The sequence below is a fragment of the Cavia porcellus genome, unplaced genomic scaffold, assembly GCF_034190915.1.
Source record: "Cavia porcellus strain 051 isolate PalLab524CR breed Dunkin Hartley unplaced genomic scaffold, mCavPor4.1 scaffold_4, whole genome shotgun sequence".
Lineage (NCBI taxonomy): Eukaryota > Metazoa > Chordata > Mammalia > Rodentia > Caviidae > Cavia > Cavia porcellus.
The window spans coordinates 84534233-84557400 of NW_026947487.1; the positions used below are offsets into that span (position 1 = coordinate 84534233).

General features: G+C 52.9%; 2 protein-coding genes across 6 annotated transcripts in view; both read left to right on the plus strand.

The window, feature by feature from the left end:
* Adgrg3 (adhesion G protein-coupled receptor G3) overlaps positions 1-1081 on the plus strand; it is a 29185-nt gene extending 28104 nt beyond the window's left edge. For all 4 annotated transcript variants that reach the window (XM_013154984.2, XM_013154987.2, XM_013154985.2 and 1 more), the window contains one exon: positions 93-1081. In XM_013154984.2, coding sequence (XP_013010438.2) covers positions 93-205 — 113 coding nt within the window. In that variant the 3' untranslated portion in view covers positions 206-1081. The remainder of the gene's footprint in view (positions 1-92) is intronic.
* Positions 1082-1929: 848 nt separating this feature from the next.
* On the plus strand, positions 1930-21876 carry Drc7 (dynein regulatory complex subunit 7). 2 transcript variants are annotated; one of them, XM_003471961.3, is made up of 18 exons: positions 3186-3477; positions 6155-6381; positions 6895-7069; positions 8075-8200; positions 8533-8727; positions 10446-10604; positions 11000-11218; positions 13813-13941; positions 15824-15896; positions 16902-17030; positions 17227-17355; positions 18379-18599; positions 19337-19552; positions 20052-20162; positions 20246-20356; positions 20511-20705; positions 21406-21545; positions 21638-21876. In XM_003471961.3, exons 2-18 carry the CDS (start codon positions 6188-6190, stop codon positions 21729-21731), a joined length of 2616 nt encoding a protein of 871 aa, XP_003472009.1. In that variant the 5' UTR covers positions 3186-3477; positions 6155-6187; the 3' UTR covers positions 21732-21876. The 2 variants fall into 2 exon arrangements, with proteins under 2 accessions (XP_023421775.1, XP_003472009.1); XM_023566007.2 differs by lacking the exon at positions 16902-17030 and having other exon boundaries at positions 1930-3477.
* Positions 21877-23168: the final 1292 nt, after the last annotated feature.

The window sequence follows — 23168 nt, forward strand, 5'->3', positions numbered from 1 at the left end:
TGAGCACTTACAATGGAGCTTTTCTGCCCTCAGCAGCCGCCACCCAGGCTGCCCAGCACCTTGAGGCCACCAAGTTCCTCTCTCCACTGCAGGTGTCTTCATCTTCTGCTGGTTCACCGTCCTCTACTTCCCGAGGCGGAGCTCCACATCTTCCTTGTCTGGCACCGCCCAACTGGACCAAGCCCAGTCCACACTGAACCAGTAGGAGGAAGCACAGCCCGGCTCTCTCGGCTCTCTCGTCAGTTCTGGCTCTCCGCGTGGCCTCAGGGGCTCTCTGCTCTGTTCCAGGCCTTAGCTGCCTTCTTCATATATTGTGGCTGCAGAGGGAGATGACAGAGATGAGGTTGGACCATGTGGCCTCGCATGTCCCATCCAGACACGTCTGTGGGCTTGAGAGTCACACATTTGGGCTGGCAGGAGGCTGCAGTTCCTGTGGCCCCACCAGCAAAGAACATTGCCATCACCTCCTTCCCTGTGTGCATAGCAAAGCGCTCTGGTTCTTTACCATTCCCACCTGCTGCTCTCAGCAGGAACCTGAACCCAAAGAGCGGAGTGTGGCTTACACAGCCCCTTGAAGGGGCACTCAGCCTCTTCCTCTTTTCTCCCTATCACTAGTCTGCCCTCTGGCTGCCTGTCCCCCAATGAATGTTCAGAAGGTCATTGTCCCTGGGCACCAGGGAGTTATAAGCTAGAAGTTAGTTTTGGGAGTAGGCTGGTCTTAGTCTCTGCCCACCCACCAGTGCCCATTCTCACGGGAGAAATCCTACCATTCAAGCAGCTGTCAGCCTTCAGGGTCCTGGGGTCAATGGTTTTCAGAGTTTGCTTCCTAGTACATGCATTCTCTGAAGTGTATGTGCCACCAACTGCCAACGGGGTGGCTGGACCTCTGATCTGCTGTCATCACATCCAATCAGTGTGTGGGGTTGAGGGGTTAAGCAGGGAGAGGGCTTGCTAGGCAGAGAGTGGACATCTCCTCCTGAGCAGGGACCTGGGCAGCCTCACTCACCACTCCAGCCCAGGGCTGGCCATGTCAAGCCAAATTGTCACAATGTTTGAATAAATACTCATATTTGCTGGCTGAGCAGATAGATGTATTGATGGGGCTCTTAAATCAGGCTGTACCCTGTTAGGGGGCATCACTTGCAGTATCTGGGCCTCCTTTACAAATTGCAGACAGGTTTCCCAGTAGGAAGCAAATAGCAGCAGAAATAGAAAGAGATAGAAGACAGACACACAGAGAGACTGGATGGACATGGATAGGAAACAGGCAGAGAGTGATAGCCACAGGCAGAGAGTGATAGCCACAGCCAGGACAGCATCTGTTTGCTCCCCACAAGCTGTCACCCCCACTCTAGTCTCAGCCCCCCACCCACCTCCCCACCCACCCATCCTCTCTAATGTTGCCATGGACTCTACAGGAGGGGACTCGCTGTCTTTCTCAGAGGCTCCTGTAGCCCCTCACTCTGTGGGCTGCTCTCTGGGAGTGGGGATGCAGAGGTCCTCTGGAGGGGCATCCTTCCTTCCCCCTCCTCCCACCCAGCAAACAGGGCTCTGGAGCATGAGAGACAGGAAGGTGGTGTGCTTGTGCAAGCCGCTATGTTCTTGGAAGGGAAATCCTGGGGTGTGGACACCGTGTCTGTTGGGCCACATGTGTTTTTGCGGGCATGGTGCCTTTGGGGATTTATCTTCACAGACATCTGCTTCTCCTGCTGAAGGTCTCGGCTCCAACTTACCCTAAAGTCTCTGAGTCAGTGACGTGATTAACCGAGCAGCACCTGTTCCCATTGGTATCTGACAGGCCTGGGTTTAGACCCTGACTCTGCTACTCAGGAGCTATATGACTCTGGGCCTGTCCCCTCCTCTCCCAGCCTCGTTTTCTTCCTCCGTTAAAATGGGGATACTAAAGTCCTTGCTTCATCCTAAGAGTAGTACGTCATATGATAGAAACAAAGCCCCCAGCACTTACCCAGCAGGAATTCACTGGCTTCTTGCTCCTTCCTGGCCCCTTAACTCAGAGAAGGCACCATGGAAATGGAGGCCCAGCCCCCTGCCCAGTCAAAGCCCCTCCTGAGGCTGGGCTCAAGCTGGGGCCAGGCTCCTCGGCATGGCTCTCTCTTCTCCAGCAAGACTATCATCTGGGCTCCACCTCGAGCCTCAGGGGTAGCCTGGGCTGCAGCTCGGTCAGACATGCTGGGCAGGTTGTAGGACTGTTCAGAGCACATGCTCCCGTCCGCTGTGGTTCCCAGCTTGACCCGGGAAGTGGCCAACATTTTCCCGGCTGTCTCTCTACCCCAGGGTGAGGCAGGGGCTGAGTGTCCTAGTTCACTGCAAAAGCAGTGACCTCAAAGCCAGGGCTGATGGACGGAGCTCCCATCATCACCAGGCAACACTAGCAACCACGAAGGGGGACACCCTCAGGGCTGGGAGCAGCCTTTCGTCCCCCTGCTTTCCCCACACTCTGCTCAGCAATTACCCAGGGCCAGGCCTCACCTCCTGGCCTGCACAGCTGTGTGCACAGGGGGAAAGTGTATGTGAGACACTGGTTCTAGACTGCCCAGTGCCTGTGCCCTGGCCCACCGTGAATGTGACCATGCCAAGCTTTGCTGGTCTCACCTGGGAGTGACCATCAGTGAGAGACAGAGCAGTCCCTTTTCACCAGGATCTCTGCCTGCTCTCTTTCTGTCAGGTCTTCCTCCCCAGTGTTTTTATTACAACATAACAAACATGCAGGACATAAGAAGACTTACGTGCTCCATGCTCTCAGATGACTTAATATTAAAAGATCTAAAATCCTTCACAAATTAATCTATTTGATGCAACCCTAATAACGATTCCAGTTGATTTTATGTTTTAACCTCTCCAAAAACTTACTCTACAATATATATGGAGGCTAGAAGCTTCTAATTACTGTCAATCTTAATGCAAGCAGGCACAGGAGAAAGACTTGGCCTCCAGATATAGAAAGATATTTTCAGGATCAGAGTGCTAAACCCTACACAGAGACTGAGAGAGGGGAAGAAAATGGAACAGAACAGCACACACAGCCGCAGACTCCATAAAAACGATAACAAAGGTAGCCCTGCCAAGAAAGATAGGTTTTCTGCTGATGGTGCTAGAAGATGACTCAAATGAAACTACCTCAAAATATGAACCACCTCAAGAGTCCAGGCAAGAGGAAAATAGAGTGAAGTAATTAGAAAGTCATGAGTTTTTAGAGTACTTGTTGCTTTTGTTTTTAATATAGTTATTTCTTTGCAAGGTTTTATCACTTAGTTTTTAATAGTAGTATATCTGATAACTGACTCACAAAGATTCCTTAAAGCTTTACTAACAATCACCTCTTGCACACAACCTATCAAGATCAGGGACCTGGCTGATCACAGAGGACTACATTTCCCAGAAGCCCCCTCTCCTGGGACCAGCCCTCAACTGTAACCATGGAGATAGCTAACAGATAGCTGAGGCTGTCCACAGAGGGTAAGGAGAGTGCAGTGTGCTGGGGGTGGCTGGACTGCACCTGGCAGGGAGTGGGGAGGGGGAAGGAGGTAGGTGAGGGGCTTCTTTGACCTCCACCTCCAGGCCTGATCTTTCTGGGAAAGTTTTTATTGTTTTGTGTGTGTGTGTGTGTGTGTGTGTGTGTGTGTGTGCAGGAAGGAGGAGGCAGAAGTTGCTGCTGGAGAATGTGTGCAGGGCCTGTGTTAGCCAGAGTCCAGGGAATTTTGAGGGACCCGCCTCCCACCCCAACAACTTGGCTGTAGCTGAAGAGGAAATAAAGCATCACTAGTCTGGTTCCAAAGCCATCTCTGACAAAGGTGTTCTGTGACCCTGGGCTGAGTGTTTGTACCAGCTGCTCACTGCCACTTTGATCTTCTTTCCATCCTATTTTCCTACCCACCCACCACTCCTCCACCCCCACCTTCCCTTCTAGAACTTTCCCATCTTCCGAGGTCCTGAAACATGGGTTTCAGAGCAGGACCCATGTGGATTCATACCCCAAATCTGCTGCTTAGTGCTGTGACCTTAGGCAGTTCACTTAAACTCTCGAAGCCTCAGTCTTCACATCTGCAAAGTGGATCCCATAAGCCTCCCTGCCTCATGGAGTCAATCAGGGTTAAACAAAGCCCTTAGCATGGAGCCTACCAGGCAGCAGCTGTGCAGTGTACTGAAATGGCACCTGCCACACCAGCTGCCCTCTTTGGGCTCTGATTCTCAGAGCCCGAGATGTAGACAGCTGGACCTGATGACAGGCTGTGTCGTCTGGCTACAGGTTTGTCCTGAGGGAACTGGGGTCCTGACCAGGTCCTGCTGGACATAAGACCTCACCTGTCTGGGACCCAGGCAGGCCAGCCTCCACCAAAGGACATGTCTAGCCCTTCCTGAGTCCCAGCGCACACATTGTGAGCACTGGACCGAAAGTCACTCCTCTTTCTGTTTTTGAACTTCTGGCTGCAGTTTCCTCTTTTTATTTTTAACAATGCGGGAGATGGAACCCAGAATCTGCCACATACTAAGTGCTCCACACTTTAGCCACACCCCTGAAATTCTCCCTGTTTATTGCAGAAAGAGAAACAGAGACCCAGAAGGGGTCAGAGCACAGCAGGAGCAGTTGGTAGAACCAGAATTTCCCCTAGTCATGCTCAGTCTTGACCAGCAGCTGTGACTCAGCACCCCAAGAGGTAGAGGTGGCCTCAGCAGGGGTGCAGAGTGGGGAGCTAAGTGCCTCTTTGCCCTACCCTCTTTGTGTGGTGCTGTGGATTCAATACAGAACCACACTCTCGCTAGGCAAATGTGCTACACTCAGCCACATCCCAGCCAAGCCCCCTCTCAGTCCCGGCTCCTCTCCAAGGGAACAAATCTTGGAGACCCTGCTCTTTTATCTCCATACCCCCATCTCCCCCACCACTGCTGGTGGTTGGGGTGCTGGACCCAAGCTTATTTGCCGTTAGGAAAGCAGATGTAATGGCTGATGGTAGAAAGGCCTCAGCTGGAGGCAGGGACTACTGGGTCCCCTGGGATTGCATTGGGGGCCCTGAAACAGAGATCCAAGGAGAGGCTGAGTTTCCACGTGCACTGCAAGTCTAGAGGTGGCATGTGGGCCTCGGTGGTGTCACGGGGCACCCTGGCTCCCTATCTCTCTGCTCTGTTACTATATCCTTAGCAGGCAGGCTTGGTGCTCACGTATGGACTCCTTACAGTTGTGCCCCAGCTCACTCCTGCTTCGTGTGCATGCTTCAGGCAGGAAAAGGAGAGAGGCCTGGGGTCCTTAACCCATCGCTTAGCAACCTCTGCTCAGATCTCATTGGCCAGAACTGGGCCGCATCTCAGGCCAGGACAGTGCAAGCAGCTGGGCATCTCAAACTGGGCACCCTGTCTCCCCTTACAAAATGGGTTGTGCTGTAGGAAAGTGGGCCTGAAGTCTTGGGTAGGTGACCAGGAGTCCAAGTTAGCCAGGCTTTGCTCTGTGGCCACAGGCCAGGTCTTCCTGGGGGTACCGAGCCCAGATAGCTTCTCTGTGTGGATCAAAGAATGATAATTGTCACCCCAAACCCTTTGTCTAGGTGCCCAAGTGGCAGCCCAGCCCTTGCTCATTCTGTACCTCAGTTTCTAGTTTGGCAAGAGGAGATATCATTCACCTACAACCTTCTTCTGTCTCTCTTTTTTAATGATATTCTTTATCACTTTACTATTTTGAACACTTTTCTTTAAGCCAAGTCACTTATTGGCCTTAATAAATATAGGTTTAAAAAATAAATATATCTTAATTGATAACATAATCATAGACATTATACTGTGTAGTTATTCCTACAGCATCAGTAGCATCACTTGCCAGAAAGAGAAGGTAACTGTCAAAAATAAAGATTACGACAGCAAAGCCACGTTGGGGAGTTTGGGCTAACTGCCTCTGCCCAAGAACTATTCCCAACTTGAGGCCTAAGTGTCATTGTTGATTTACAAGTGTAGAAGTGTTACAGATGTGCTAGAACTCTCCAGAGACTTTCTCCTTGATTGGACAGATGTTTAGCAAGAATCGCTTCCTCCCTAAGTGATGGAAACTGCTAGAAACCATGGCCAGGCATGTGCAGGTGGTGTGTGGTCTGGGTGGCTCCTGCCTGGCCTGATGGGTCACTCTGAGAACATCTATCCTTCCCTCCAGAGACACCTTCTTAGACAGCCGGAGACCGCCAGAATGGAGGTCCTGAAAGAGAAAGTAGAGGAGGAAGAGGCTGCCGAGCGGGAGGAGGCAGCCGAGTGGCCCGAAAGGATGGAGAAAACGCGGCCAGCAGAGGTGCAGAAGGAGGAAACCATCATGAGCCAGGAGATGCTCAGAGACTTGGAGAGGAAGCTGTCAGAGATCAAAGTCCCCATCCCAGCAGAGCCCCCGTGAGTGTGCCGGGGCGAGGACAGATCAGGGCAGGGATAGGAAGAGCCAGGCCAGGAGGAGGACCGAGGACATAGGGGAGTGAGCTAGACTGAGGGCTCTGTTTCCAGAAGGGCTGGTCCGAGTACTCACCTTGCCCTCTCTGGCAGTGTGAACAGATCACTCAACCTCTCTGTGCTTCCCTTTATTGGTTCAAAAGTGCTGGTGCTAGGTGAGGGTAACATCTGTAACCTCTGCTACTCACTTCGGGGTTGGGCTAGGAAGATCACAAGCCTGAGGCCAGCTTGGGAAACTTAAGGAGATCTGGTCTCAAAATAAACAATAAAAACGGTGGGGGATGGAGCTCGGTGCTCCCTGGGTTAATCTGCTGTGCTAGAAAGAAAGGAAAGTGCAGGTGCCAGTAAAGATGCCTGGCTCCCAGGCAGCTGTAAGATTAAATGATTAAGTCACCAGAGGGCTCCCCGAGCACCTGGCATCACCTCACCTGGACTGATGCCATCTGTGCTGTGATGCAGGGCTGTAATTGAGGACACCATTGACATCTCCAACCTGCCCCCTTCCTACAAAACCAACACACCCAAGGAGCAGCACCTGCTGCAGGTGGCCGACAACTTCTCCCGCCAGTACAGCCACCTATGTCCAGACCGTGTGCCGCTCTTCTTGCACCCCCTGAATGAGTGCGAAGTGCCTGTAAGGCTGGGAGCAGAGGGCAGGGCCCCGGGTGGGGAGCACAGGACAGAGGGAGGTGACACTGGTTCTCCGATGATTAGCAGGTCTCCTGCTAGTCTGAGTTTCTAGTCCCCACAGCATAACGGCAAATGCCAGCAGGCCACAGGCTCAGGGTCACTCAGCCTGCAAACCCAGGCCCACCTAAAGAGGCCATGCTGATTGTTGCAGGAGACATTGAAGCCTGGGGTCAGTGGATCAAGGAAAGAAAGGAGTGGAGTTTGAATGGGAATCTGATTTTAAATGTGGCAGTTGGCATAAATGTTAGAAATCTCCATGCAGGCCAAATAAAACAGGGCTGAGGGGCACTGTTGACCTGTGGGCTGCTGTTTTGCAGCCTTTGGATTAATTCCATGCTGTGCCATCTACAGATAGGGAAACTGAAGCCCAGAGAAAAACCAGGGAGCTGCCTAGGGTTACAGTGTTGAAAGGAAGAAGTCAGCGTTTTGCTTTGGTCCTGGTGCAAGTCCTGATCTATTTTGCTTCATTTCTCTGCCCTTTCCTGGTGGTCCTGTCTCTAAGACCGGAGCATGCCCAGGACCTGTCCCCACCCAGATCCTCTGTAGGCCTCAGGAGGGCCTCATGCCTGGTAGGAGACCTCAACTTGCTGTGTCACCTTGGATAGCTCCCTTGGCCTCTCTGGGCCTCAGTCTCCTCCACTGGTAACCTGGGGAATGGAGGAAGGAATTCTCTCAGGCCCCCCAGCCTAGATCCTGAGTAAACTTGTTCTGTTCCAGTGCCAATAACATGATGGGCACCTCCCATCACTGGCCCTGCTCCACTGATAGCTGCTGCATGCCAGATCTGGGCAGCACCCTTCCAGTCAGGGGCTGCTCTGCCACCCAGGGTCCTCAGGCCTGGCATGGACCTTGACACCAAGGTCTCCCATGCATTGGAGGCCTCTGTAGGCATGGGATTGCAGACGTCCCTTCTGTGCATGGGCCCCTGGCACGTTCTCTCCCCTTGCAGAAGTTTGTGAGCACCACCATCCGGCCCACGCTGATGCCCTACCCTGACCTCTATAACTGGGACGGCTGTGCCAACTTTGTCTCCGACTTCCTCACCAGGGTGCCTCTGCCTGATCCTCTCAAGCTGGTAGGCACCATCACAGGCTGCATCTGTAGGACCCGTAGACCCAAGATGAGGAAAAAGCAGGCAGGTGTAGGAGAAGGAGGCACACCCAGGGTCACGGGGACCCCATGGGAAAACGGGGCCAGAAAGAGCTAGCCACTCGCCTGAGGGCACACAGCAAGCCCGGTCTCCATGCTGCTGCCTCTCTGCCTGCCTCAGTCCCCTACATGACTTCAGGAGGTGCAGAAAGGTGGTGATGGGAGGTACCCAGCTGCCCATGGCCCTCAGCGCAGCTCCCAGACAGGTGGGGGACGCTGAGGGGCAGTGGCCCACCATGCTGACCGCCCGGCCCACAGCCTTCGCACCTGTATTCCTCGACCACGGTGCTCAAGCAGCAGAAGGGGAACTGCTTCGACTTCAGCACACTGCTCTGCTCCATGCTGCTCGGCGCTGGCTACGACGCCTACTGCGTCAGCGGTTACGGCTCGCAGGCCCTGTGCAACATGGACCTGACGCGGGAGGTGTGCCCGCTCACCGTGAAGCCCAAGGAGGTACGGCCAGCATGCCCCGGGATGTGCACACCTGTGCTGCGCCAGCTTTAAAGTGTCTCGTTCCTGCCCTGGGCCATGGGGACGCAGCTCTGTCACTAAGCTCCCCTCGGCTGCCCTTGAGTCTACATTCCAAACCACTGGTGACTTCTTAGTCCTATGGGTCACACACAGCCCTCCCCTGTCACGAGACTGAGTTTAAGCTACTGTGCCCCCTGGGTGTCTGGTGAATGCCACATACCCCCGCCAGAGCTGCTCCACATTTACTATTTGCATTTGACAAAAACCCACTTGCCACTCACATCCAGGGGAATAATGAAAGAGAGAACAGAGATTTGATTCTCAATCCTCTCCTTCTACCCAGGGAAAAAAGGTCCTTTTTCAGTACGAAAAAAATATGGCCCTCCAGCCAATGGTGATTGTTTTTTTGATGTGGCCAGAGCTGCTGAACACATGACATGCTCTTAAATGAATTTTAGTGATTAGAATCTCCCAGCCATGGTTTTACATTTGGGAAACAGTCCTGCCAGTGCTTCCTACGAGTTGGATGGACTCCAGGACTCTGTGATGAGGGTCGAGCTGCCCAGGGGAGCCAAAGTGGGGATCTCGGGACCTGAGGCCACTCACCTGTGTCACTGAGGGAGCACCCGAACCCCAGGTGCAAGTGGAAGAAGGGCAAGAAAAAGGGAATCCCCAGGGCAGCCTTGCTCGCTCAGCCCTGCACCCCAAGGGGTGGTGGAGCAAAAGCTCCCGTGTAGCTGTGGCTCTGAGCTCACGCATGGGCTCTTAGCCAAATGTTAATAATCAAAATTATATCAACAAGTAACAGATGCAGAGGACTTCCGGTCTGCAGACCACGTTGCTGTCCGCACACTTGGTTGCTCCTGTCTGTGGTAACCGTGTGTGGAAGAAGTGATGGCTCTTATTTTGCAGATGGGTCTGTTGAGATGAAACAGGAATGTGAAATCACGTGATCACAACAGGCATGGGGAGACCCAGGGACTGCAGTGCTCAGAGCTAAACCCTGGAGATTCCCTGTTTGTCCTCAAACTGTCACTTGCCCACTTCTGCAGCTTCTGTCTCTCTCTTCCCTGGAAACACTTCTCACTGCCTCACAATGTGCACATTCACACTTGAGAGCACACGTGTACATGCACACACCCACATGTGCTATCTGCACATGGGCACATACCCATATGCACATCCACACCCACATGCACGTATACATACCTATACGCACACACATGTGCACACACACACACAGGCTTTTCTTTTCCTTCTTGACCCTGCAAACTCATACTTTGAGTCAACATGTGAAACCCTCTAATAATTTAACTTGAAAAATCTAACCCTCCACAATTTACCCCACCTTCTGGGTTGGATCGAGGTCACACTAGGCTGGTAGGGAATGAAGAGGAGAAACTCCCTCCTCCCCGGCCCCTCCTTGTCTTGATGGACACCTCTCGTGGGCCCTTTCCTATTCTCTGCTGCACTAGCCTGGGGAGAAGTTTCCCAATATTCTCATCCCCTTTACAAAGCAGCCAGAGACCCAAAGGGCCCTAGAGCTACAAGTGCCACTATGTCTGCTGTTGGGGCTACCGGTCCTGCAGGCTCTAGGAGCAGCCACCAGTCCCTGGCCATAGGGCCAGGATATCTCAGCTCTCAGAGCCATGTAAAGGGTTCAGTTCTGGACCAGTCACCCTTCCTCTCTTGCTGGACAGACAGTCAAGAAGAAAGAGAAGGCACAGCCCAAGAAGTACACCATCAAACCACCCCGGGACCTGACCAGCAGATTCGAGCATGAGCAGGAGATCAAGAAACAGGAGGAGGCCAAAGCCCAGGAGGAGAAGCGGCGGTGGGAGGAGGAGGAGCGCCTCCAGGTGGGTCCCCTGTGGCCTCCACCCTGGGGGCACTGCTAAGGACCATGACAGGCACAGTTCTCCTGGAAGGATAAGGAAAGGAAGCCAAACGTTTCCTTTCTTTGGATCCACCAGTAAACTCTATTGAAGGATTCCACCTAGAATCTCAATGCACAGAGCCAACCCCAGTACCTAGAGCTGCCCAGAGTCCAGTTTGTGACCTCAGACCTAGACAAAGACCTCATTTCACTCATTCAAACACTGACCTCAGAGGTGGGTGACAGAGGCAGCCAGGCAATGGTCCCCTCTAAAAAGAACTCAGCTCTGCTGTGGTTCCCAGCCCCGAGGAGAGGTCTGGGCTCCCGACCCCACATGCACACCCAGCCAGCTGGTGGTCACCTCCCTTCCCTGTGCAGGAGGCAGAGAAGGAGAAGCCTGATCCCTTGCATGGCCTTCGGGTGCACTGCTGGGTCCTGGTGCTGTCTGGGAAGCGAGAGGTGCCCGAGAGCTTCTTCATCGACCCGTTCACAGGGCGCAGCTACAGCACCCAGGATGACCACTTCCTGGGCATTGAGAGCCTCTGGAACCACAGGAACTACTGGATCAACATGCAGGACTGCTGGAACTGCTGCAAGGTGCCCTGCAGGGGCCTGGGCGGTTGGCATGAGGGGAGGACAGAGGGAGGAGTGGGGTGGCCCAGGCAAAGCTGCCTCGTGACCATGAGGGCATCGCACTTTCCCATAGCTCCATCCTCACGGCCTGTGCCTTTTCGAGAAGATTAACTTCTCCATTTGGACTTGTGTACCCTTTTAAAGTGTACATTGTGTGAATGAATTTTTTAAAAGCCTTGTATTGAAGTATAAGATACATTCTGTAACATGTGCCCACCCTAAGCATACAGTCTAGTTAATGCCCGTGGACTGAGCCTGCCATTGTTCCCTGCAACCAGATCAAGAAAGAGAGCTAGGCATGGTGGTACATACCTATAATCCCACCACTGAGGGAGACTGAGGCAGGAGCATCTCAAGTTATGTGTGTGTGTATTTTTAACTTACATGACTGGCCACACACACACACACACACACACACACACACACACATCATGAGAGTACAGAGAAGTACACAATCCTTAGTATACATCTTTAAATTTTAATACGCTGAGCCCTCTACAGAAGTAGGACCAGCACCTCAGAAGTGCCCTCCCGCTCCCTCTGCTGGTCACTAACTGCCCCGTCACCGAGCGCTATCCCGAATGTAAGCACACCCATCAGTCTCAGCTTGTTCAGACATCCTATCAGTTGACTCATATGGTGCAGATCTTTATGGCTGCACCCTTCATCCATCACTATGTCTGTGGGACTCATCTATGTTTTGTGTGTAGCTGTGCTTCATCCATTTCCATTGTTTATTAACTTCCCATTATTTAAGTGCAGCAGAATTTATTTTTCTACTCTATAGTTGCACATTTAGATTCCTTTTTCTAGTTTTTCTGTGTTTTCAGATAGGGTCTCACTATGTAATTCAGGCCGGCCTTGGGCTTACTATGTAGCCCAGGCTGGGTTTGAGTTTGTAACAATCCTCCTGTCTCAGCCTCCCGAGTGCCAGGATAACAGGCATGTAGTACCACTCCTGGCAGGGTGACAGTGCCGCATATACATCAGGAAACACTCGTTTCTGCTGAGTAGATTCTTAGGAGAGGCACGTTTTTCATCTTGGAAGAGTCTGCCCATTTTTAGAATCATTGTATCAACTCCTACCAGCAGGTGTGAGAGTTCCAGGAGCTCTACCCATGCCTCCATCCATTAAATCCCAGTTGTTCCAGTGGGTCTGTAAGGGTACTGTGCCAACGTGGGGTGTACAGATGTCATGCGAGGTAAACAAGGCTCCGCCCAAAGTGTGCCTCTGAGTAGTAGAGAAAAGCACTAACAAGCCAACTGGACTTGCTGGCCTGGACTCCAGCTTCCAGGCTCTGAGGCTTGTGTACCTTTCTTGTTTCCAAGGTCTTCTATTCCTGACCAGGCCAGGTTCCCAGAGGTAGACCCTGGACCCTTTGCTTCCTATTCTAATGTGACTTCCTAGGGATTACCCTCACCCACTGTGGGAGACAGGCAGTCAGTCAACCTGCAAGGCAGAGCAAATTGCTCTGCGTCTGGCAGAAGTCCCGAGGCAGAGCTGGATGTGGTGCTGAATGCCTGTAATTCTGGGAGGCTGAGGCAAAAAGATCACAAATTCCCACAGGGCAATTTAGTGAGAACCTGCTTCATAATAAAAAATAAAAAGGGCTGGACATGTAACTTGCACAGCTGAGTACTGCCAAAAATAAAAAAGTTCCAAGATAGCGAAATTTCTCCCTTCAGTATAGTTCAGCCCTGTCTCTCTTAAGGACGTGATTCCGGAACCCCAGTTTTCAATGGCTTCGAGGGGGTAGGAGAGATAACACCCAGGGGTTCAGAACAGGCCCTGGATGTGTAATGAATGTTGGCACTTATTATGCTCATTTCACAGATCAGAAAACTGAGCCTCAGCAAAGTGAAACTCCTCCCACACCACACCAGCGGGCAGAATTAAGCCTGCTCTCCCCAGAGCCAGGCTGGGAACCTCTGTGGTCAGTGTCCCCAGAGAGTAATGTCCCTGCAGACCCTGCTGTATTCCTCCAGCCCCTCTTGCAGCCTGCAGGTCCTCATCCTGTCCTGCAGCACCCACATCCCCAAATGAGCACACCCCGTACCTGTGCCAGGCGAGGGATAGTGAAAGTCAGAGGGACAGAACTGCATCACTAAGTGAGGGGCTAAAGGAAGCAACCCTCAGGGTCACAGCCACTGGAGGACAAGTGCCTGTCCCTCCTGAGAATCTTGAAATGGCATCAGGGGTAGAGGAGGAGGGGGCATGTGGGGCATATTGGAGGCAGGTGTTATCCATTGAGCGGCTCCCAGAGGTGCACAGTGAGCTCACTCCAGACCTGCCCTGGCAGTCAGAAACGTCACCAGTTCTCTCCCAGCGACTAACACAAGATTTCTTTGTAGGGAGATAGGGCAATGGGAAGGGAGTGCTGGCCCCTGTCCTGCGGGGAATCAGTTTCCCTGTGAGGTGAGAGTGTGGGCATGGAGGTGGCATTCTGCACAGACCTCTGCTTGCCTCTGGGGAGCTGTCTCCCATCTCCTGTGGAGCAGGTGAGGTATAGGGAAGGTATAGGGGGTGCACTCAGTTGATCTCTCTCTCTCTCTGGCAGGACTTGGTCTTTGACCTGGGAGACCCTGTGAGGTGGGAGTACATGCTCTTGGGGACGGACAAGCCTCAGCTGTCCTTGGATGAGGAAGAGGACGAAGGGCTGAACGATGATGATGACATAGAAGATCTGGTGAGTCTGGGAGGTGCGTGGAGCCAGGGGAAGCCTTGCATATTGTCTTGCTTCAGGTCAGACACACCCAGTGAGGCTGCCCAGATCAGGGGAGGGCTGGGCTTTGAATCTGGGCCTCCTGGTCATTCCCTCAACAGTCCACCCTGTTCAGGGGCCGTCTTGCTCCTGTAGAAATCTCAGTCTCAGAGTCAAGGCTTGAGAGCCTCTTTGCTACTCCCCAGGGGCTCCGTCCTGAGGGGCCACTGTGATTCCCCACACTCAGCAGACTTTTCTTGTCTGCCCTCAGCTCTACTGTCACTGGTCCAGCTCTGGCCCCAGATCCTAGATCACCAGCCTTACCTAGATCACAGGCAGGTCTGTGTGGGAAACTTGGAGGCCCCGGCCTTCCATGTGGCTGTGTGGCATTGGGCAAATGTCCTGTACGGTATCCTCATCTGTATGTAAAGTGGGATGGGAGAATCCATCTTCACAGTCACAATAATAGGTACATTAGGCTGCTAGGGCTGCCTAGCGAGGGGCTTGAACAACAGAAATGTGTGGTTCCGCAGCTCTGGGGACTGGAGTCCCAGACCCAGGGGCAGCAGGGAAGTCTCTTCTGCGACCTCTCTGCTGGGTTTGCAGGTGGCATCTTCTCCATATCTTCACATGGTGTCCTCCCTGCACAAGTCTGTCCTGCCTTCCTCTCATAAGGACACCAGTCCTATTGGATTAGGGCTACCCTGATGGCCGAATTTAGACTCGGTTACCTCTTTAAGGACTTTATCTCCTACGAATTTGGACACACACAAAGCAACACCTATGTGTCGAGCAGTATACACCCAGCCCCCACTGAGTATCAGGCTCTGCTATCACGCTGAGCCTGAACTTGCCCATTTAAACCTCTAGGCCCATCTGGTGACCTGGGTACCAGTGCCATTATTTAGAGCGTTATCCATTGTCCCTTTTTACAGAGGAGAAGGCTTACACACAGAGATGCTAAGTGACCCAAAGGGACACAGCCAGTGAGTGACAGAACAGGGATCTCAACTTAAACATCCTGGCTCCAAAGTCTGGCTTCTCAACAGCCACTCTCATGGGGTGCTTGAGAAGGAAACTATGCCTGAAGATGCAACCTACTAGGCGCAACAATGTGACTCACCTAGAGAAAAAGCAGAGCACTCTAGGAATCCTCTCTGGAGACCAGGGGACCTTCCCTGAGTGGTACATCTCAGTCACAAGCGCCCCCTGCTGGCCATGAGGTGTAGACCGGTCCTGGAGGCCCCGTCCTTAGGGCTAGGATTTCGAACCCTGGTCCATCCTTGGGCCAAGAAACACTGTTCCACAAAGACTGACATATACCATCTCTAGGAATCAGCCACCTCTAAGATTTCTGCCAGAGCTCACTTCTGACCATTGTTTCTCCTGAAGAAATCACAAGTAGATGGGCAAGTGTAGGAGGTCTGAGTAATCTTTACAGGAGAACAGTTGCACACTGGGAAAAGCTCATCCAAGTGGCTGTGTATATCTAGTTTGAGGGCTGTTTGCCTCGATTAGGTCTTATTTTACAAAGGAGGAAACAAAGACTCCAAAAGAATAACATCAGCTGGCCGGAGACCCCTGAGCCCTTTAGACACTCAGCCCTTATGTCAGTGAGCCCTCTCCTTGTCTTCAGTTAAGGGAACTGAAACCAGAGAGGTCAAGGGACTTGTCTTGGGCTGCTTAGCTGGTGTTGGATGAGGGGGCAGCTGGGTCCACCTGACTTCTTAGGAGTATGGACTACGCTGGACAGCAGGTAGGGCTCCCTGCCGGCACTGACTCCTCCTGACTTCTGTATTTTTGGATCACACTCCTAACCTCCATCTTCCCTTGCCTTGGATGGGGTCCCACCCCCCATTCCCCACAGGACAAGGAGACCGAGGATAAGAGCTTCGACATGCCGTCCTCGTGGGTGGAACAGATCGAGATCTCCCCAGAAGGTCTCTGCTGATGCTATGCACTGCTCTCTCCAGAACCATCCCTGGGCTCCAGGAAGGTGTCCACCGACAGCCAGGCAGGGAAATATGCAGTGGCTGCCCCTCCTCGCCATACTTCTTGCTTCACCCTCACTCCCTCCCATCCTCGTTCCCGCCCTCGACCCACAGCAGCTCTGTGGCCAGGGCCTGACTCTGTCTGGCCCCCAAGAAGGGCTTGGTTGACATCAGAGCCACTGAGGAGTGGGGCACAGCCCTTCCCCTCCCTCTGATGCCTGTCTGGAGTGGCCATGCGCCATGGCAGATGGTGCAGAGTATCAGGATCTGTGGTTGGATAGGTGGTTGGAGAGTAGGTTCCATTTGTCCCGTGCTCATATCTGCTAGCTGCCCAGGTTCCCATCTGGGAGCCCTAGACCACAGGGAGGGCACAGGCCATCTCTATACGAGGTGAGAACTACAGAGGAGGCGGAATACACAGCCCCACTGCAGGGAGGGCAGGCAGAGCAGGGTCACTAGGCTACATTTTGTTTTTGTTTTCTTAGTGTTTTGAGACAAGGTTTTGCTATGCAGTCCAGGCTAACCTTGGACTCACTATGGATCCCAGGCTGGCATCAAACTCACAAGTGTGCCTCCTGCCTCAGCCTCCCAAAGCTGTGATTATAGACATGTACCACCACACTTGACTCCATGGGCTAAATTTTGAAGGATTTGTATTGAGTCCAGCAAGGGCAGGAGGCCACAGTGTTCCCAGCAGAGAGATCTGCACAGGCAAGCACTTGGCAGTGAGAATGGTGCCTCTGGTCTGTGAGAACCCCATTCTTGAGCAGAGCTGTGAACAGCTCAAGCTGGAGCCAGTGTGGTGACCATTCTCTTCCTCCCAGGAAGGGCTCAGGGCCTGAGGTTCTTAGTACATAGTGCCATGGTGTGGATGAGCATGAGCAGCCAGGTGGGATTGGCCCTCCCTGCCCCAGCCCGGAAGGAGAGACCCCAGACCACTGTGCCTACCCACAGCGTTCGAGACCCGCTGCCCGAATGGGAGGAAGGTGCTGCAGTACAAGAGGGCTCGGCTGGAAAAATGGGCCCTATACCTCAAAAGCAATGGCCTGGTGTGCCGCCTCACCACCTATGAGGACCTAGAGTGTAAGGGATAGTGCTGGCTGGGGAGTCGGGACAGGGAGGCTTAGCTGTGGGATGCTAGAGAGCTGGGTCCCCAATATGCCCTGTGACTTTGGGCATGTCACTTCTACTCTCTTAGGCAAGTGTGGGCATCACTGGGCTCTATGCTGGGAACAGTGTGATGCTGCCCTGGTTGCAGTGAGCATCTTGGACCCCACAGGTACCAAGATTTTGGAGATCAAGGAGTGGTACCAGAACCGCGAAGATACACTGGAGCTGAAGCACATAAATAACAGCACGGGCCTGCACACCGACTACTTCAGGCCGGGCCACCCCCAGGCTCTGCGTGGTACATGGAGCTGGGATCCGGGAGGTGGAGTGACACGTGCCTTAGAATGGCCTCCGTGATAGTAGGGTGTCAGGGGAGGAGCCAGCCGCCAGGCATCTGCTCCCTAAGCAAACCAGATGTGCAACAGGGGACATGGAGGATCTGAGGAAGCATGGCCAATGAGGTCAAGGCCAGGGTCACGTTCCTGTCTCCAGTCAAGGCTGGGATTGGGCAGGAATCCAGCCGGGGCACCCAATGCAAGCTGCACTTAGAGCTGGTGAGGATGCTGAGCATAAAGCCAATCCCCTTCCCCTCCAAGGGCAATGCGGAGGGCAGAGTGTGTAGTGTGGGCATGCCTGGGGCCCATGGGGTTGGAGAGGGAGGGGAGAAAATGTCCTAGGCAAGAATCCACATCCCTAACCAGGGTATACCAAAGAAGAGTACAGAGCCAATATGCATTGGAAAATACCATGAACCTCATTCAGCAGTTGAAATTTTAAAAATGAAACTAAACCAATAAGGGGCCATCTGACAGCCCTCCTGATAGCAAAAACAAAAAATGATCCTGCTGGACAGGAACAGGTGTGGGGGTGGCAGACAGATGCTCCCCATTGCTGCTGGTAGGTTACCAATTGGTTCAATATTTCTAGAGAAAAATCAGACAAAATAGATTAATAATAGTCTTGTGCTGGAGTGTAGCTCAGTGGTAGGGGCCGTGTCCAAAGCTGTGGGTTCAACCCTTAGCACCCAAAATAATTATGACCTTAAAATGTGGACACTTTTTGACCCAACAATTCCACTGCTGAGTCTTTGGCATTAGTAAACAGTGAGCAGGAACAGAAAAATGCATGATGCAGGGGGTCATCATGGTGTTGCTTTGAGTAATAAAAAGTTAGACACAACCTAGACGTTCAGCAGTAGGGAATCAGGTCCAGCTAATGTTCATCCACACCATAGAGCCACCTCCTCCCTGGGCCCGGGGTGGGCTCACCACAGCAGCAGGCGTGGTGCCTGGCCTCACCCAGGCATCTCCCTCCATCCCAGTGCACTCCTACAAGTCTATGCAGCCGGAGAATGACCGTGTCATGGAGTTTTATGAAACGGCCCGTGTGGATGGCCTGATAAAGCGGGAGGAGACTCCCAGGACAATGACCGAGTACTATCAAGGACGCCCAGACTTCCTCTCCTACCGCCACATCAACTTCGGGCCCAGGGTCAAGAAGCTCACTTTGACCAGTTCAGAGTCAAATCCCCGGCCCGTGGTGGTAAGAGTTCTCTGGGCTTGGGGACAGGCTTTCCGCCTTTTTGGCACACCTCAGGCACTCCAGGACTAAGAGAGCCCTGGCTCTGGAGTGGCAGCAAGACCTGCGACATTTCCTGGGCACTGAGTAGGAGCCCCGCATTCTAGCAGCTGTTTGACCCTGCATGACTGGAATCAGACTGAGCCTCAACCCACGGGGCTGCTGTCTCCTTCTCCATCTGGACAAACACATTTTATGACCAATTGGGAAAATATAAAGACAAATACAATGGCATCCCAGGCATTACTGGGTTAATAGGTTTGGGCTTGAGAATCTTTCCTAACTTGTCTGTCATCTGTGGATGGTGTGGTAGCTAGCATCCCTCTGTTACTCACTTCACATTAAAATGTGCATTTTTCTCTCCAAATCATTACACATTATTTGACAACTGCTTCCAAAGAAGCTCTAGCAGTGACAGACGTCTAGTGATGGAGTAGGCTGTCTAGAGAGGGGTGAGCTCCCCATCTCTCGAGGTAGCCAAAGCAGTCTTGTTGAAGAAGCTGGGCAAAGGCCCCAGCACCATACAAGGCTGGAGGCGCCTGACTCTGAGAACCCATGGGGACCCCCGAATCCATTGCCAGGCTGTTCTACATGGTCCCCAGACAACCCGAGACTCATGTCCCAAGGGTCTATTGCATCTGCCCTCAGAGAATCCATAGAAATGCCCTTCTCTTCATCTTGTGTGTGTTCTGGCCTCTCAGAAAATCACAGAGCGGTTCTCCCGCAACCCGGAGAAGCCGGCGGATGAGGACGTGGCGGAGCGCGTGTTTCTGATCACCGAGGAGCGCATCCAGCTGCGCTACCACTGTCGCGACGACCACATCACGGCCTCCAAGCGCGAGTTCCTGCAGCGCTCCGAGGTGGACAGCAAGGGTAACAAGATCATCATGACGCCGGACATGTGCATCAGCTTTGAGGTGAGCTGGGCCTACTGGCCAGGGTGGGGGGTGAGGCCAGTGGAGTGGACGAAGAGACTGGGCCCTTGCCCTGCTCCTTACTCTGCAGAACCAAGGAGGGCTCTGAAGCTAGCCCAGAAGTTCACCTCTGCCCCACGGGAAAGTCCACAGCTCCTATCTGGAGACCCTTCCCTTTCCTACCCAAATGAGAACCAGTAGGCTGCGATGGTCCCTGTCCCACCCCTGGTCAGTGCAGACTCCTGATCCCAGTCACACATGTGGGGCAGGGGGGATTCTTTTCCCCACCTCTAAGGTGCTCACCTTCCTTTGTCAGATCCACACTCTGCCAGCACATTTCTCGGTGGCTCTGTGTGTTTTACTACCTGCGTTTTTATAAATGGGCAAAGTGGCCCAGACAGGTTAGGCAACTTGCTTGAGCTCACATGGCAGGAATACATTCAAACTAGATGGTCCCAGGCCCATTATGGCCTCTCTGTCACTGTGGTGGTTCTGGTCGCAGGTGGAGCCCATGGAGCACACCAAGAAGCTTCTCTACCAGTACGAGACCATGATGCACCTCAAGAACGAGGAGAAGCTGTCCAAACATCAGGCCTGGGAGTCCGAGCAGGAGGTGGGGTAGGGCCCACAGGACAGAGGGCGGGGGGAGGGAATGGGGGGTGTCTTAAGGATGCCCTATGTCACTTCTCAATTCAGGTGCTGGAGATCTTAAAGCTTCGAGAGGAAGAGGAGGAGGCACACACGCTGAACATCTCTATCTATGACACCAAGCGCAATGAAAAAAGCAAGGAGTATCGGGAGGCCATGGTGAGCCTTGCTCTTAGCCCTGTCCTGGACTTTCCTGGCCCCTCGGGTCAGGATCCAGGCCGGCCCCTCTCCGAGACCTGTGGCCAAGCCAAGGCCTGTGGTGTTTGGGTGAAGAATGAAAGCCCTGCCGACCTAGCTGCCCCCCACTCCTCAGGAGCGCGTGATGCACGAGGAGCACCTGAGGCAGGTTGAGGCTCAGCTGGACTACCTGGCACCGTTCCTGGCCCAGCTGCCCCCGGGTGAGAAGCTGACACGCATACAGGCCGTGCACCTCAGGGATGAATGCCTCAGTGACTTCAAGCAGCGGCTCATTGACAAGGCCAACCTCATTCAGGCCCGCTTTGAGAAGGTACAGGGGCTGGGGCAGGGAAGGGAAGGAGGCCTTGGTATCCTCATCTGGAAGATGGCCCAGGGCTGTCAGCCCAGCGTCACACAGATCTGTAAGGGACCCATGAGGGGATGAGTTTGTCAGTGTTTGGGGTTTCCAGATGGTTGGGTTGTTCTTCCTTGCTCTTGTGAATAAATGGATGGAAGGATGGATGGATGGATGGATGGATAGATGGATAGATGGATAGATGATGGGTGGATGGGCAGGTAGTCAGGGAGATGGAGGGATAGGCCAAGGAATGGACAAGCAACTGGATGGGTGGGTCTGTCACTGTGGTGGTTCTGGTTCCAGGTAAAGCCCAATCCTTGACCCATTTCTGTGGGTGAGGCACACACCACATAGTTCCCATGCAGTCTTCACATAGCGCTCCACAAGGAGTAGAGGTCAGGGGACAGTAACCTTCATTTTGAAGAAAGGAAACTGGAGGGCCTGAAAATGTCAGTAACTTGTCCAGATCATGTGGCTGACCCTCTGACCTCATGGATGTGGCATCTCTCTAAACATGATCCAACACCTTCTATCCAAGACTTGCAAGGACCTTTGTGTCTGCCTGTCCGGCTTGTCTAGTGGTGCTGTCTGGTGACCAGTGGGATGGCACCTGCAGCCTGCATGAGGTCAGCCCTCATCATCCCCCACCCCACTTGTCTCTCTGTGGCCACAGGAGAATCAGGAGCTGCAGAAGAAGCAGCAGTGGTACCAGGAGAACCAGGTGACCCTGACACCAGAGGAAGAAGACCAGTACCTGAGTTACTGCTCTCAGGCCATGTTCCGCATCCGCATCCTGGAGCAGCGGCTCAATCGGTGAGGGGTCGGAGCCAAGGAGGAGCCCAGAAGCTGCCCCGCCTGGCTTGGTGACCCCTCACTTCCTTCCCTCCCTCCTCTGTCTGCTTCAGACACAAGGAGCTGGCTCCCCTGAAGTATTTGGCACTGGAGGAAAAGCTCTACAAGGATCCACGCCTGGCAGAGTTCCTCAAAGTCCTTCAATAGTCCGCAAAGTCCTTCATAGTCTCACAGACCTACGGTGGAAGCTGCCAGAGACCAGATAGGAGCCCATCCACTCGGGCCTGGTCTCTACCACACTGCCTCCCACCTCCTGTAGTTTTCCTATAATAAATGCACTTTTAATTTGCCATTTGTGCCACAGATGGATCAGCTTCATTCCATCTTTTCTCCTCCCTTGTTTGCCTGTAGCCTGGGACCGCCCCTTCCCGCCCACCTCAACCACCTTCCTCATTTGCTTCCTTGCCTCCCCATGGGAAGGTGAAGTTTCCACAGCACCTCTGCCCATGGTCCCACAGCCACAAGCGGGTTAGACCTCCACATGGTGAGGTGGCCCTGTTCCCAGAGTGGGAATGGCCAGGCCAAGGTGTACATCCCAGAACACAGGTACCTTCCTCTTCTTATGGTTTACCCTTCTGTGAAATGGGGATGACACTGCTGATTAAACAAGGCTTATGAAGCAGAAAGGGCTGGCAATGCCACCCAGAAAGCACTCACTAAATGTTAGCTTAGAAAATGGTTCAGGCAAGTATAGGGGAGACACACCTATAATCTCGGCATTCAGGAGGCTGAGGCAGGAGGCTGAGGCAGAACTAACTACACAGAGAGACCCTGTCTCAAGGCAGGTGGGTGAAACCATGAAAGTCAAATTTGTCTCCAGGAAAATAAAATGCCACCATATACCAACCAGTATAATAAGTGCTGGTGAGGATGAGAAGCAACAGTAACTCATAAACAGCTTTCCCCTGAGGTCTAAATCAGTACAAGCTCTAGGGGAAACAGGAAGTATCTACTGAAGGATAACTACCACCTAACAATCCTACTCCTGGGTCAGCTCTGCCAACCTACTATCATTTGTATCTGGAATGCACCAGAAAGGTCCAGCTGTTAAAGGGTTGGAAAAAGTGGAGCTTTAAGTGGGATCCAGCAGGAGGTCTTTAGGTCACTGAAGGGCCTCTGAAGGGGCTACAGGACCCCAGTATCTTCCTCTCTCTGCCTCTTTTGCTCCTGGCCATGAGGTAGGTGTTTTGCTTTGCTGTGGGCTCCTGCCACGATGTGCTGTCTTCTACCAGAATCCTAACATCAGTGTGGCTGCATGATCATGGCCTGTCACCTCCAAAACTGTGAGCAAAAAAACCTTTTGTTTTCATAAGTTTATTACCTCAGGTATTTTGTTACAGTGATGGAGAGATTAACACACCACCTACCCATCCATCTATCCATCTACCCAATGAACAAGGGACAACATAACAGAAGTAGAAGTCAGGCACAGTAGCACACACATGTTATCCCAGGATTCTGCTGGCTGAAGCAGGAAGATTGCAAGTTAGCTGGCCCTAGGGGTGCAGGCCTGTAGTCCCCAACTCGGGAAGCTGGAAAAAGAGGATCACCATGCATTCAAGGCCAGTCGGGGTTACAAAGTGG